The following is a 17,497-nucleotide window of genomic DNA, read 5'->3' as shown; positions in this document are numbered from 1 at the left end:
TATATAAATTATGGGCATCAGGGAGTCGCTTATGCCTGGCATTGAAACTGCTTTTGAAACCATGATCGCTTTTTAGTTTCACTTTCACTTTTGAGATTCACGATCACAGGTACTTACCACACATTTTACAAAATTATATGTTTGTCAGAGGTGCTCAGGATCTGCAAATCATTCGCCATCATCTTCAGTCATCTCCCCTTACTCTGTTTATGTGGTAAGTGAACTTCTATGTACTGTAATGTAACAGGCAAGGACTAACAAACGTTATTTGTTTTCCATGCCTTTCTGACTATGGATTTATTCTTCAGGAACACCCCCTAAAACCCCAATCCCTACCCCTGACGATGACATCTTCCAATGCCAATTTTGTAGACATCGACCTACAACCTGATGTAAAATCATTTTTTAATCGTCAGTTTAAATGTGTTTGCAAACACTGGGATGAATAAGCGACACATTGTAAGCATGCACCTAATCTAGAATAAAGATGTTTGGCCCCTGTGTGCTTCATAAAACTGTCTTTGAACTAAAAAAATTAGATGATCAACATTTGAATAGAGGGCACATCATTAATAACAGCCAACCTCAAATAGCTGATAAATGATTAGAGAGGCATGGTCCATTAATATCTTTATGATCATATGAAAGGCACAAAGTTCATACAATTTGTGTTACTAGGCAACTGAAGCAACTTCACGTTTGCTATGAAAATAATGATATGAGATTGAAGAACAATTGAATGAGCTGTCATGGATGGCAGATGTTAATAAAAGGGATAAAGCAGACTGTTTACGGTTTGCATTTATAATGGGGTTGTATTGTATAGCCTGTATGGCGTTATATGTGTGCCTCAATCCTGAGCGAGTACCGAGAAGTTTATTTTGCAAGCACATTACATCATATTTTGAACAGAAATTAACAATTGCAATAAAAAAAAAAACTATTAGTTTGAGCATAGAAAAAAAACGATTCAGTGCTCAATAAATGTATTTGCTTGTTTGTTATTATCCATATTAAGGTGCAGTAATAACCAATCTCATGCAGTTTACTCAGGTGCTCTCTCACAAACATAATCTCTGCATTCCTATCAAGTCTTAATACTCTTTACACTTGCTCGCTCAACTTACAACAGCGTTAGAAGTTTGCCACAAAATCAGCCATTCGGAAAATTAAAGGTAAATTGTGATTGGCTGTTGTTCTCCAATCAAATCACTAGTAGAACCATAGCCCTATCATTTCCTATTTAGAATTCAATAACGAGAAATGGTAAAATGGCTCGTTTATTGAATTTTTGATTCTCTCATTTTGTCGTCTGGGGTTTGCAAATCGGTTTATGGCTTCAATATTTCATGCGCACTTGTGGGCGCCGCCGAAACACTGCTTTCCTTATGATTGGTCGAATCGCTCTGTCTCCTTGGATAAAAATGAAGTTGAAATAAAAATCAATAATAGACTAAACAGTTCCATGATAATATGTCTGTAACATTTAACACTCTCGTCTTTTAAGTATAAAGGCACTATGTACAGTACAGACCATAAGTTTGGACACACCTTCTCATTCAAAGAGTTTTCTTTATTTTCATGACTATGAAAATTGTAGAGTCACACTGAAGGCATCAAGGGTTATTTGACCAAGAAGGAGAGTGATGGGGTGCTGTGCCAGATGACCTGGCCTCCACAGTCACCGGACCTGAACCCAATCGAGATGGTTCAGGGGTGAGCTGGACCGCAGAGTGAAGGCAAAAGGGCCAACAAGTGCTAAGCATCTCTCAGGGAACTCCTTCAAGACTGTTGGAAGACCATTTCAGGTGACTACCTCTTGAAGCTCATCAAGAGAATGCCAAGAGTGTGCAAAGCAGTAATCAAAGCAAAAGGTGGCTACTTTGAAGAACTTACAATATGACATATTTTTCACACTTTTTTGTTATGTATATAATTCCATATGTAAGTCCACATGTGTTAATTCATCGTTTTGATGCCTTCAAGGTGAATCTGCAATTTTAATAGTCATGAAAATAAAGAAAACTCTTTGAATGAGAAGGTGTGTCCAAACTTTTGGTCTGTACTGTATGTGTGTGTGACATAAATAAATAATTAGTTACAAAATGAATAGTTACATTTATTAAATTAGTAATATTAGTTTTATTACATACTAAATTAAATGATGTTTCTCTTCTTAGTCTTCTTTGTTGGGCTTGAGAAAGCCAACATATATTTGAACATTTATTATTATTTATTATGAGAGTAATTGACACTGACTAGAACTTTAATGTTTCACCAAATTCAGCTCAGATCTTCAGACTTGTCTGACTCGTTGCTGTATAACTGGTCAGACTTAACTTCCCCAAAAATCCTAGTGACTTTTGTTACCCGAGCAATGAAGGCCTTAACACTTAATGTCCACTAGATGGGAGACAGGATTTCTGTTTACATTAGTTTAAATGACAAATAAATACATTTCATGTGTACTGCCATGAATATGCCATACCTTTCTACAAGAATAAACTTCACATTTCAAGCTGTACAACTACTTAAAACTTCCCAATCTGGCTTTTTCAACCTACCTCCAAATTTATTTTAAGATATAGTTTATTCACACTGGTTTATGCATTTAATGTTTGTCCATCTGGAACTTACATTTATTCATTTAGCTGACGCTTTTATCCAAAGCTACTTACAATTGCTATATATGTCAGAGGTCGCACGCCTCTGGAGCAACTAGGGCTTAAGTGTCTTGCTCAGTGGATTCGAACCCAGTTCTCTCACACCAAAGGCATGTATGTTATCCACTGTGCAAACACCACCAGAGGTGAAGTGACATTCAGCCAAGTATGGTGACCCATACTCAGAATTCGTGCACTGCATTTAACCCATCCAAAGTGCACACACACAGCAGTGAACACACACACACACACACACACACACACACACGCACTGTGAACACACACCCGGAGCAGTGGGCAGCCATTTATGCTGCAGTGCCCGGGGAGCAGTTTGGGGTTCGATGCCTTGGTCAAGGGCACCTAAGTCGTGATATTGCCAGCCCGAAATTTGAACCCAGAACCCTAGGGTTAGGAGTCAAACTCTAACCACTAGGCCACGACTTCCCTTTTATTTTTAATGAGCTGTATATTTTAAGATGTACTAGGTGCTGATAAATCACATGCAAAGAATGTAAAGAGCTTTTGAATTTTTTTACTTTAATTCGTTATTGAATTCTAAATAGGAAATAAAATGATCAAAACGTACACAGACCAGACGGGCTTTAGTTCTACTAGGGATTTGATTGGAGACCTGAGTAAACTGCGTGAGAGGGGTTATTACTGCACATTAATATGGATAATAGCAAACAAGCAAATACATTTATTGAGCAAGGAATCGTTTTTTCTTTGCTCAAACGAATTTTTGTTTTTGCGATTTTTGTTAATTTCTGTTCAAAATATAATGTAATGTGCTTGCAAAATATAGTTCTCGGTGCTCAAAATATACAATTACTCAGGATCGACTGAGGCACACATATAACGCCATAAGCCTGAGGGGTTTTATTTTATTTTTTCAGCTTGGGGTTCTCAGGCTGAAGGGTGCTGTAAAGACCAGTTTGTATTAGCAGCTGGGACTGTGATGTACACCTATTCAAAAAAGGATACTGATAAAAGTTATTGCTCAATGTTAATTTTTTTTTATTTTATTTTGTATATTAAGATGCTTAATGACAGTTAGCGCAATGTATATGGATTTGTATAGTTTCTATTTCAGTATAGATTTGTGACAGTCTTTTGGTGAATTGATTTCTGCATTGGAAATTTTTTTATTTTGAATTAAAAATGCTGTATAAAAGGTTTAAGATTAAGCCTGCTAGATTTTTGTTGTTTTTGGGGGGTTACTTTTATTTTTACTGTTATTGCATCAACCAGCTTTGCTATAGGGCTACACTGAAAAATGCTTATGATTCAGTCACGTTTGCAGTCTTCCCAGCATAAACTGGAGCATGAATAATTGATATGGTTAAATGTATCTCACTGAATTAATATTTGAGAGTTGTATGATGACTTATTGTTACGGTGTTGTATCGTTTTGTATTAACACACTGTCCTGGAATATTGCAGAGGATTCATTGTAAAAGACTGTAACAGACTTAGTTTTACTAGAGGTGTTAAAATTGAAGTATGAATCCCATAAGGTTACTGCCAAAAGCCTGCTTAACTTTCATTATGTCTGTGGGATTATTCCTCTTTAGAGACCATGTTAATACCATTTAGAAATGCATTAATATTCTGTTTAGACTTGCTTCTTTATTTAAAAAAAAAAAAAAAAACTCTTAAGTACTGGCAGCTGTTGGTTAAATGCCTCGTAAAGGAAATTTGTGCTCTATTTTGGCAAGTGGCTGCAGTTTTTCCTCATTCTTTTTTATTAGCTGCCTTGCTCAGTTGTCTAATGGGAATGTGTTGAGTAATGGAACAGAACAAGAGTTTTAACCCTGCAGTTCTCCTTTCGGCAACATCAGTAAATCTTCTAGCAGTAAGCAGCATCTAGTTTCTCACAGTAAGCTGAGCAGCCTCAGTCTGTGCTTTTTGTCCTCATTAGATTGAGGGCTGAAGAGCTGAGATCAACATGGGGCAGCTGCTGTCATGAATCAAGCTCTATTCATTAACACCAAACCTAATCAATTAGATTAGACAGGCTTTGGGTTGTTCAATAAGCAGTCTGCACAAGATATCAGACAAACATGTTCTCTTCCCCTCTGTGCTGCAGAAATCTGAAGTCTTTGAACCTCTGTGAAAGTGTGTTCTGTATACAGGATAACCTTCCCTACTGATGAGACATAATGTGTATAGTTATTCCTACCTAAAAATGAAATTGTCCAAGCTGTTCAAAGATTATTGAGGCTAAAGTGTAATGCTTGATCGAGTCATCATTGCCTACATTTTTCTGAAAATAACCAAATATTTATGTAAATTTTTTTTTTTTTGGAATATCAAATTAAGTTTGGTTATATGCACTCTTCTATATTGATACCTACATAAAAAAAGTATAATTCAGTTTTTTTTACTATCTATGCTGATTTTGGAGTTTAGCATGTTAAAATGTTTAGTAGAATTTTTACTTTTATTCAGGGTCAAAGAATTTGAGAGTTAAGAGATTTACTTTTCCAATAGATGTTCTTTTTTTTCTTTTTTTTTTTTACTTTATTCATCACAGTCTTTAATTTATTATGGTTTCTACAAAATATATTTTTTGTTAACAGTTTTTAACATTAATAATAATAATAAAAAAATTGAGAATCCTAACAGCATATTTTAATGATTTGTGAAGAATTATGTGACATTTAAAAAGTGAAGTAATGGCCGTTGAAATATTAAAATATATTAAATATTTTAAATTGTAAAAATAATTTTACAGGTTTAAAGAATTGAATGATCTAATAAATGCAGCCTTTGTTAAATATTATATACTTTTTTGTGGAATTTTTATCTTTTATTTAGATGGGACAGGGTAGTGACAGGAAGCTATGTGGAAGAGAGAGAGAGGAGGTGAGATCGGGAAAGGGCCACAAGCTGAGATTCGAACTCAGGACGCCTGCAGTGCAACATTGCTATATATTTTTCGCACTGCTCACAGGGCTATTGGTGCTGACTAAAAAAAATATTTGTAAAAACATTTTACAATCCCAAAATTTTTAAGAGTATAGTGTAGAGCTGGTCCGAATATAATTTTTTGAGCTTTCGAAGCTTCGGTAGTAATCAGCACAGAATAATCAAAGCTTCGGAGGGAGGGGGGTGAACATATTCTTCTCTCTAACACCGTGTCTACACCGAACTCACACGGGCAGGATATTCTCAGAGAACAGACACTGCTCTAGTGGGCTACTGTACGTTTTTTTTTTTTTTTTATGACTGCCGTATTCACAAGTATTTTCCAAACAAATTAAGTGCATGTTTTTTATCATGTGTATAATTACTCATTAACATGTCAGATAAAATTAGTTCAGAATATTATTGTTATTTTTTTACACCAACAATATACTATAGGTGTACTACTTTACAGAAATTAGGTGAATTTTCAAACTTGATGTGCTGCTGTGGTAGGCCAGTTTCAAATTGCATATCTGGCACACTGCCTTTGTCTTGTCCTCTCCCTATTTAAAGCTTCCCACACAGCTGAGGTCTTCGGCATTTTTGTCTTCTCTTCCAGATGAACTGAATCATGAAGTTCATTCATGGGCGATTCATAAGATGCTTTTCCACTATCTGGCCCAATCATTCCATTCCGTGCCATTCAGCAGGGATACGGTTTCATTTTCCACTGTGGTGCTTAATGGAGCTCTTTGGAATTCAATATAAATGTGTCAGTCGTTGCCTTGGTTTTGTAATATAACAGCAATATGGAAGATCATCAGATATTTCTGTTTTTGGGACTCCTTTTTTTTTTTTTAATCTGATACTTACTTCGTCCAGTAACAGAAAAAAGACACAACTTGACCTGAAAAATAAAATAAACCAAAGGTGACAATAGGTATAATATCAATAAGAGCAAATGTTTCCTCCACAGACCAAACTGTCTAAGACATTTCTTTTCCTTTTTATGTTCAACGTTAGCGTAGCTGTTTCATTTGGCTATTTGATCAAATAACGCGCTTCCGTTTAGCCAGCTATGGAGAATCTGGTAGCCAGGCAACGACGTCACGCATACGCACTCAGCATGGCTGAGAATTCTGGGCTGAGAACGATTGTAATCGTGTCGCACCGTTCCAGGCTCACATGGAAATGCAACTGTTACAATACCTGACAGTCCTTCGAACCATTCGGCCCGATAGTGAAAATGCTATATTCAAGCGCAAATAAAGACAGTCTCACGGTGGATGCCAGGTGTAAAAAAAAAATATATATATATATTATTGCCAGCGCACCGAGGGAATATTCGAATAATCAAATATTCTGGTCCAGCCCTAAAACCCACCGAATGAATATTCGAATAATTGAATATTCTGGTCCAGCCCTATATAGTGTGTTACAAAGATGCAAGAGACATAGGTAATATATAGAATTTTGTGAATGAAGGGCATTGTAAGGGAAATCTACACACACATTCATTCCCTGTGTCTGGTTATAATCTTTTTTGCAGTTTAAAAAAAAAAATTGTATATTCAGCCAACACATCCTACTCTGGGTCTTTGTGTGTACGTCTGTGTGAAAAAGTGTGGGCTTGTTTCAATAGGTCACACTACAATTTTTATATGTTTTTCTATTGCTGTCTTTTGTTTTGGCTATAGAAAATCCTTACTGATAGCAATTATTTTTCTTAGTCATAGATGTGAAACAAAATGGCATGCTGTTGCTATATTTCACAAAACCTGCATATTACTTATTGTGTATATTTATTTTCTCTGTTACTGGAATACTAGAAACAAACCGCTCTGTGAAAGTGCTCCTGCTGATATATTATCGTTTCCTCAGTCCCTCTGACAGCTCATTGAAGTGCCTGCTTTCCTCCGCTGCCATGGCTTCCACACCTCCACCTCTCATGAAGAAGCATAGTCAGACTGATCTTGTGAGTCGCCTCAAGTCCCGCAAGGTCCTGGGTGTCGGCGGTGAGGATGATGACGGGGAGGTGCACAGGTCCAAGGTAACTTCTCACTTGCCTCCATCTTCATATTTGACCTCAGTAGCAGCTATTCATGAAAGAGAATATTTTATTCATATTCATTATAACACTATAGTATGAGAAAAGGAAAAATCTAAAACAATTATATGTAAATTTGTGTAATATATTTTATCATTCATATAAATTCTTCATTCAGCAGTTACTACATTTATTTATCTGCCATTTATTTATTTGAAAGATTTTTGTGCATTATTATTAAAAACATTGTTTGATATATGAAATGGCTTTTTTCAGTCATTTAAATTATGCAATTATGCATTATGCACAAAATTCAATAATGAATTCAAAAGTAGCCTATTGTGCCTTTTTTCATTTAAAAGTAATATATATGAACAAAAGTGCTATAGCATTTGATTTGCAGACACTTTAAACAAACAAGGTGCTTTTTTCCGCAGTATTCCTTTTACATAGCAGTTGTATTTTTTGTAAATCTCAACTTATTATAACTAACATCAATGTAATCAAATTAAATAAAATAATAGCCATAGCTATTTGCCACTACCAGGGCTTTAGAGTTAGTTCAGACAAAAATGAATATTATCCCATAGATTACTCACCCTCAAGTCATCCTAGGTGTATGTGACTTTCTTCTTTCAGATGAATCCCTGTTATGTCAAAAATTGTCTTTGAATTTTCAAACTGTTTGATACCATTCAGCAGGTGTTGCATGCATCAGTCCAAAAGAAGTTAAATAAAAATCGCCTATCCATTTAAAAAAGTCTCACACAGCTCCAGGGGTTGAACAAAGGCCTTCTGTAGTGAATCGATGTGTTTTTGTAAGAAAAATATCCATATTCAAAACGTAATAATCACTTTAATGTAGCTTGCGCTCACTGTTGTACATGAAGGTCAGCTTTGTGCATGAGCTGCTCTGATGTGACAAACGCGGAAGCGCAGGGGAGAAATCCCTGTTCTTTTTTAATTAAACTTCTAATTAAACCGATGCATGCAAAACTGCATAAAATGGCTTGAAAGATCAAAGACAGTTTTTAATATGTCTTAGACTGCATTTGTCTGAAAGAAGAAAGTCATATACACCTAGGATGACTAAAAGGTAAGTAATTTATGGGCTTATTTTCACGAACTTTTTTTACAGAAAATATTTTTAGTTTGTTATAGAAAATAGGTATGCAACGATACCATTTTTTCAGATCCGATCCAATACCGAAAATTATGAGTACCCGCCAAAACCGATCCAGTCCAATACTAGCACAGTTTTTTTTTTTTTCAATATAGAATTTCTATACTTCTCTATGTTGAGCATCATTCTTTTATGTTAATCACAATCTACTATATATACACAACTTCATTTTAATGAAAAATAATTTTTCATTAAATTATTAAATTTAAACAAAAATATTATTATAAACTAAAAGATGCAAAATTCTAGAAAAATCACGGGAGCATGATAGTTTTATAAAATATATTGAAATATTTTATTTACAAATAAAATTGAATAAGTCTCAAATCTGGTTGCGCGAGACAACACTTGTTTTGAGAATATATTGCAATATATTGTGAGAGGGCCATGTGTTACCACGTCCCAAACGACTCAAAATAATAAACCACAAAGTTAACAAAACGATGCACTCCATAGTGCTGAGCGAGTGCACTTTGCTGTCTTTACATGTAATCAGAAACTTCCTATTTCACAGTTTTGAAGTCATGAGCGCTTCATGTAAGTGCTGTTGTAAGTGCTGCTGCAGTCTTAGGCCCACCCCAAATGCTCCCATTTGTTACATCGCGCCATGACGCCTATCCCAAGCCAGTACTGATCAACATCCCACCTCTGTTGTGACCCATGGCTTGTCTGTTTATGTATATATATATATATATGTATATGTATATATATATATATATATATATATATATATATATATATATATATATATATATATATATATATATATATATATATATATATATATATATATATATATATATATATATACAGTATTGTTCAAAATAATAGCAGTACAATGTGACTAACCAGAATAATCAAGGTTTTTCGTATATTTTTTTATTGCTACGTGGCAAACAAGTTACCAGTAGGTTCAGTAGATTCTCAGAAAACAAATGAGACCCAGCATTCATGATATGCACGCTCTTAAGGCTGTGCAATTGGGCAATTAGTTGAAAGGGGTGTGTTCAAAAAAATAGCAGTGTGGCATTCAATCACTGAGGTCATCAATTTTGTGAAGAAACAGGTGTGAATCAGGTAGCCCCTATTTAAGGATGAAGCCAAAACTTGTTGAACATGCATTTGAAAGCTGAGGAAAATGGGTCGTTCAAGACATTGTTCAGAAGAACAGCGTACTTTGATTAAAAAGTTGATTAGAGAGGGGAAAACCTATAAAGAGGTGCAAAAAATGATAGGCTGTTCAGCTAAAATGATCTCCAATGCCTTAAAATGGAGAGCAAAACCAGAGAGACGTGGAAGAAAACGGAAGACAACCATCAAAATGGATAGAAGAATAACCAGAATGGCAAAGGCTCAGCCAATGATCACCTCCAGGATGATCAAAGACAGTCTGGAGTTACCTGTAAGTACTGTGACAGTTAGAAGACGTCTGTGTGAAGCTAATCTATTTTCAAGAATCCCCCGCAAAGTCCCTCTGATAAAAAAAAGGCATGTGCAGAAGTGGTTACAATTTGCCAAAGAACACATCAACTGGCCTAAAGAGAAATGGAGGAACATTTTGTGGACTGATGAGAGTAAAATTGTTCTTTTTGGGTCCAAGGGCCACAGGCAGTTTGTGAGACGACCCCCAAACTCTGAATTCAAGCCACAGTACACAGTGAAGACAGTGAAGCATGGAGGTGCAAGCATCATGATATGGGCATGTTTCTCCTACTATGGTGTTGGGCCTATTTATCGCATACCAGGGATCATGGATCAGTTTGCATATGTTAAAATACTTGAAGAGGTCATGTTGCCCTATGCTGAAGAGGACATGCCCTTGAAATGGTTGTTTCAACAAGACAATGACCCAAAACACACTAGTAAACGGGCAAAGTCTTGGTTCCAAACCAACAAAATTAATGTTATGGAGTGGCCAGCCCAATCTCCAGACCTTAATCCAATTGAGAACTTGTGGGGTGATATCAAAAATGCTGTTTCTGAAGCAAAACCAAGAAATGTGAATGAATTGTGGAATGTTGTTAAAGAATCATGGAGTGGAATAACAGCTGAGAGGTGCCACAAGTTGGTTGACTCCATGCCACACAGATGTCAAGCAGTTTTAAAAAACTGTGGTCATACAACTAAATATTAGTTTAGTGATTCACAGGATTGCTAAATCCCAGAAAAAAAAAATGTTTGTACAAAATAGTTTTGAGTTTTTATAGTCAAAGGTAGACACTGCTATTTTTTTGAACACACCCCTTTCAACTAATTGCCCAATTGCACAGCCTTAAGAGCGTGCATATCATGAATGCTGGGTCTTGTTTGTTTTCTGACAATCTACTGAACCTACTGGTAACTTGTTTGCCACGTAGCAATAAAAAATATACTAAAAACCTTGATTATTCTGGTTAGTCACATTGTACTGCTATTATTTTGAACAATACTGTATATATATCATTCATTTTTTACAAGTTTATATAAAAATAAAAAAAATATTGGTTTTGGAATATATTTTATCATTCATACAATTTTTTCATTCAGCTGTAACCAAATTAATTTATTTGCTTATTTAATAATAACTATATGTTAAAGATTTTTTTGTGCATTATTAAAAAGATCCTGTTCAATAGACTAATGTTTAATATTGTTTGTATTATTATTTAAAATATATAAATATAATTTTATAATTTATATATATTATTATTATTAATATATATTATTTATTAAATTATTTTTGGGTTGTGAATTCCAGTTGCCTGTTTTTCCTGAGCATCACATTAAGCTGTTATTTATCATTCAGATATTACTGTTGAACGCAATTTATAAATAATAGAATACACTTCATACAGAGCTATTTTCCTTCATGGGAGGTGGGGTTACTTCACATGAACCACACATTTATTGTGCATTAGAGACACACCTGCTATGGGAGAGGTGGCTGACTAGATGAGTTGTGGCACAGTGTGACACCCAGCTCGGCTGTAGGACACTAATTGGCCCCTCACACTCATCCTGAAGCCAGCATGGAGTCACGTTACACCACCATGATTAACCCAAAATGAGAGCTTATGGCACAACTGCCCACCTCACAGTCAGGGCTATTAAAACGCATGGGGCTTTGAGGTAGACCACGTGAAACATGGGTGCCACTCAGACATGGTCACCCCTCTCCACCCCTTCATTGTGTATCAAACTCTGGGTAGAGTCACAGAGAAAGATCAAAGACAACATCCATTAAGGTGCCGTCACCCATCACCCATTTCAAAATAGATGGTTCAGACAGCACAGTGGCTGGAGGTAAATTTAACCCTTCACACTTCAACTCAATAGTTATTTAAAAAATGAATAGTTCATAATAAAGGAATAGTAAAATGTATCATTATATAAATGTTCACCATTGGATTCACTGCAGTGAATGGGTACCGCCACAATGGGAGTTCAAACAGCTGATAAAAACATCCACATGTAATCCACTTAACGTCTTATGACTTGAAAAGCTTTGCTTATAAGCGCAAATCCATCAAGATTTTTACTGTAAAACTGTTCTTTGTCTTTGCATATTTTTCTTCTGATTCAGATGAGACAACCTTTTCACTAGAGAAAGCAATATTATGGAGGACTCATTCGAAATAAAAATCTTAATGCTAAATTTGTTTATTGCAAACATGCAGCTTTTCACTTCACAAGATGTTAATTGATGTATTAGAGTCTTGAGGATTACTTGTAATGTTTTATCAGCTTTTTTAACTCTCATTCTGATGGCACCCATTCACTACAGAGGATCCACTTGTGAGCAAGTGATATAATGCTTAATAGCTCCAAATCTGTTCAGATGAGTGAAGAAACTCATCTTGAATGGCCTCAGGGTGAGTACATTTTCAGCAAATGTTAATTTTTGGGTGAACTATTCCTTTAATAATTGAACAGTTTCACCATTTAAAATAGATTTTATCCATTACTTGAAGACTTGAGCTTTTACAATATAGATTTTTCTGTCCACCAATTAACATGATAATGTGCACCATGATGTGTTTGAGGCACTCAGTTTAATTTCCACATTAGCTTGTCACTAAAACAAGCTATCAGCCCAGTTGCTGCAATACTGCGGTCAGACGAATGTACTGCGTAGCTTCCACCATTACAGGTCTTACGAGAAAACAGAGTACTCCCTGTTCCCAGCAGTTGTCGAGATGTGTTAACCCCCCCCCCCCCCCCAGAAACAACCAGAGAGAGGTGTCGATTGAGTGATGGTCTCCATAGCACATGACATGCTCTTATTTCTCAGTGCGACATGCTTTCTGAACACTTTATCTCTGCAATCACTTTCCTCCTGAGAATAGTCAATGGCACGCCATATTAGCTACTGCTGTTTACTGGGTTAATACAGCAGCATTTGTTCATCAAGTCTCAACAAATTTCACTGGCAACATCAGTTGAATGAATGTTCCAAGTCTAGATATTACAATAAGCAAAACCTGTAGAACTGAATATTAACTAAACAGAAATGGCTGATATAATCTTGTCTATGACATCAGTTTTAATGTTAGCCATTACTGTTTCTGTGCTCCTGAGAGGCTAAAACAGTTGCTGTGATACACGCCCCCATACAAACACACTAGAGCCCTGCATTTCAGTCCAAGCCTGATGGGCTGCTGACTTTTTACGCCCCTCGGGCTGGACTTCGAGCCAATTTTCACGTCATAGTTGTGGTCTGTTTCAGACTTCTCCTTATTTTTATATTTTAGACATCCATCAATTAGTGATGAAAAAAATTGCCACGCTGGTGGAAATAACACGAGACGGTGCGATTATGACTATCGAGCGGCTCGACAGTGTTTAGTGTCCTGCAGCAGCAGCATGTATGGTGCGTGCCGTCAGCACACCTGAACAATTCTGCTGTCAAATACACACATTAGGCTTAAGCTTGCTGCAAAGCATCGGCAAAAGCAATTTGAATTATATACTAATAAATGGTGTTTTATGAGTCACTGGTGCAAGGATGAAGTTGCCGACCCTGACTCGCCACCTATACATGCGCCTTTAGAGAGAAATACATCTTTGGGGATTAAAGGGCTGCAACAAAAAATTATTTTGATATTGATTAATCAACTAATCGTCGATTATTTCACTGATTAATCAATAGACTTTGATTTATTTAGCTTTTGTAATTAGCTAAATATTGACAATTTTTTTTTATAACTTATAGGGATATGATAATCAGAACAGTCCTGAGCTAGATCAAGTTTTGATCTCTGCTAGCCGAACTATCACTTTAATTATTTTTTTTCCCCACTAATATTTTTTTTTAAAATCATTAGCTAGCTTCACATTGGAAAGCTGCTTAATAACAGAAAATCAGTTTTTTTTTGTCTCTGTGGTGTTGTCTCTGTGCACTGGAAGCTTATGTCACTTAAACAAATTCCTTGTATGCACAAGCAGACTTGTCAATAAAGCTCTTTATTATTCTGATAATTCTAACTGAAAGCTCTGTTTTTCGTTTAATACTGTAAAGCTGCTTGACTTAAGACCATTGCATAAAATACTAATGTTATACAGTATAAATAAACTTGGCATTACTTCACTGGAGTATGTAACCGAACTGCAAGAGCTTGAGCAAACATCCACATCACTTTAGTCAGATAAGTTTTAGACTGCTGCTTTCACACTGCGGTCAGTTTTTGTTGTTTATTTCGTTATTGATATGAAAGCTTGCAGCATATGTTCACATAATCATCCAAATGACACTCAGCAGCCTCAAGTTCGGTTCTTGCTGCGCTTCTTCTCTTGAATTGCATCCGGGAGGGCTGAACTACAGTCTTGTGCTACAACGCCACACTGGTCAAACCGTGTTATTACAGGCTCTTAGATCGAAACATATGAGATAAAACGACTACTGGACAACAAAAATATTTGTTGCCAATATTTTTTGTTGGTTGTCGATAATGTCGACTAATTGCTTTAGCCCTAACGGATTATGATTATAATGAGAGAATTTTGTTTTGATTTGTTTTAAGTAGTAATTTAAAGCTTTCTAGATATATTTATCATGTCTGTGAGGCATGTATTTGCTGAGTTTCAGTTCATTTTTGTGAAACACTCCTGCTTAAGATGAGACGGCAGACAGTGCATCATGTTTGTTTTCTTTATTTTATAAAAGCACAACATTTTGTTGATATTGTGAGTACGCACAAACAAAAGTAGACCCTTTACAGTTCCGAATTATGTATTCCTCTTACCTTAATGAGCAAAAATGTCACCATATCCAGTGAAAAAAATGCAAGTGATCATGCTGGTGCCTCCATGTCCTGCAAAGCGCACTTTAGCTCCAAATATTTTTTTAAAATTAACTAAAAAAACTAATCGAAATTTAATCACTTTGCCATTACATACAAAACCACATCAAAGAAAATGTATTCAGGTTAAAAAAAGTGCAACTATTGGCCACAACAGTCACCTTCCATCACTGTCTTGATTCCCTTATAAAATGGCCTTTAGCCAGGATTTCAGCACCACAGCTTCCCATCAGAAACGGATCGGGTTCTCATCAACTCTTAATTACCCATGCTGCGGAGGCTTTTAGTGGAGCGTGGTGGAGTAGGGAGATGGATAGTCTTCTCTTTTAGGGTAGGAGAAGGAGTAAGCCTGCATGTTTAATGGCTATTAGGGCTTGTTGAAAGCCACATACATTATTTTGAGCTAGAAAAGGAAAAGAGTGAAGTAACATTGTGATCATTTCTTATAGAGCACATCGAAGTAAAGATGATGTCTGTTTATGCATTTCAAAAATATGTAAAATGTACATTGCTACTGTATAGTTTCCTACTGATTTCCTTAATTACTTTTGTCCCATCTCTAAGCCTGCAACTGATGGTTACTATTGCTAGGTCTGACTTGCTTTCTTGTTAAGAGTTTTAAGGTAGACAAAAAAAATAATGAATTGAGTCAATTATCTCTGGGATTATTCAAGAACATCTAGAACAACCATGAATTTTAATTATAAATTGAAAAGGTTTTAAGTATATTTTCAGGTATTATTATTTGGTTTAAAGAACACTAGACAAAAGACATGTTGTTCACCCGAAAATGGAAATTCTGCCATTAATTACCCTCATATTGTTCCAAACCCATAAGACCTTTGTTCATCTTTGGAACACAAATTAAGATATTTTGGGGGAAATCTTAAGAGCATTCTGACCCCCCTTAGTCAGCAATGGAACCATACACATTAAAGACTGACACAGAAGAGAGTAAATTGTTTAATAAAATTTTTTTTGTATCCTTTGATCACAAAGTATTCTCGAAGCGTTATCAGATTTTAGCATAAATATCTTAATTTGTATTCCAAAGATGAACGAAAGTCTTAAGGGTTTGGAACGACATGAGGGTGAGTAATTAGTGACAGAATTTTCTTTTTAGAGTGAACTGTCCCTTTAAGGCTGTGCTTAGCGAAAAGTTCGTTGACCTTCTTATATCAACTACCTGTTTGTTTACACACAAAATGTACACTAGCTTTCAAAAGATTGAGGTCAGTGTATATTTTTTGAAGGAATTAATAATTTTATTCAGAAAGGATGCAAATAATTGATATTTAAGACATTTAGGATGTTATAAAATATTTAAATTTAAAACATATATTTTTTTACTTTTGAAGAATCCCAATGTTTTTTTTTTTTTAAAGAATCATCATATCATGACATCATATCATAAACAAATTATGCAAAACTCTTTTCAAAATGGATTAAAAAAAACATAATTGTTTGAACACCTAGTATGTTGAGCACCAAATCAGCAAAATTCAGCTTTGTCATAAAAAGAATAAATTACAATTTAAATTATTAAAACAGAAAACAGTTATTTTAAATAAAAATATTTCTCAAAATTACTGAATTTACTGTATTTCTTATCAAATAAACACAGCCTTGGTGAGCATTAGACTCCTTATGAAATTACATTTCTTTAAATCATATTTTAAAGCTTTCATAATGTCTTCATAATTTTCTTAGATGCAAATTGCTTACTTGTATGCTCTTTTAAACAGAGCATTTTCTTGCAGTATTCCATGTCACCTATGGAATCACGAGAGTTAGGCTACCCAAAGAAAGCATTATATTGTACTACCTTTAAAGGAACACTCCACCGTTTTTTGAAATAGGGCTTATTCACATTATTTCCTACATTTAGATAAGTGGGCAAATGCATTTTTGTGTCAGTGCATGCATTGTTTTAGTTTGACTGGGTCGGCGTTAGCTTAGCTTAGCACAATGAATGGAATCCTTTGTTGCCAGCTAGCATGGCCTGAGTAAAAGTGATCAAAAAAAAAAAAAACGCACCTAATTACTTCTTGTGGCCTGCGTATTCACAACGAGTACAAATAGCGATCCAGATTAACACTAGGCGATTTCCTAGGCAGATATTGACTTGGGACTATATTATGGGGAAGCACAGAAGAAAGCACTGCTACTTCGGCGCAGAGATATCACGCAACACATGAAAACATCAACTCTATGTGAATACAGGTATAATATGGGTCGATCTATACATGCGTCATGATTAAAATAATCACTTACTCTGTGGACAGCTGTCCATTTGGTAGGGTGACCACCTGGCTATTGCTCTGTTGCAGGTCAGCAGACCTGATTTTGCGGGACAATGCGGGACACGAGGCAGAGAAATTACTATTATTATACTAGGTGAATAAATATTGATTTT

General features: G+C 35.5%; 1 protein-coding gene across 1 annotated transcript in view; it reads left to right on the top strand.

Moving 5' to 3' along the window:
- tp53i11a (tumor protein p53 inducible protein 11a) overlaps positions 1–17,497 on the top strand; it is a 41,576-nt gene that overhangs the window by 12,057 nt on the left and 12,022 nt on the right. The window contains exon 3 of the mRNA XM_026267040.1: positions 7,455–7,623. Within this exon, the coding sequence (XP_026122825.1) occupies positions 7,498–7,623 (126 nt within the window). The 5' untranslated portion in view covers positions 7,455–7,497. The remainder of the gene's footprint in view (positions 1–7,454; positions 7,624–17,497) is intronic.

This window comes from Carassius auratus, chromosome 7 (genome assembly GCF_003368295.1).
Source record: "Carassius auratus strain Wakin chromosome 7, ASM336829v1, whole genome shotgun sequence".
Classification (NCBI taxonomy): Eukaryota; Metazoa; Chordata; class Actinopteri; order Cypriniformes; family Cyprinidae; genus Carassius; species Carassius auratus.
The sequence above is the reverse complement of the archived record's forward strand: the minus strand, read 5'-3'. Positions and strand labels throughout refer to the sequence as shown.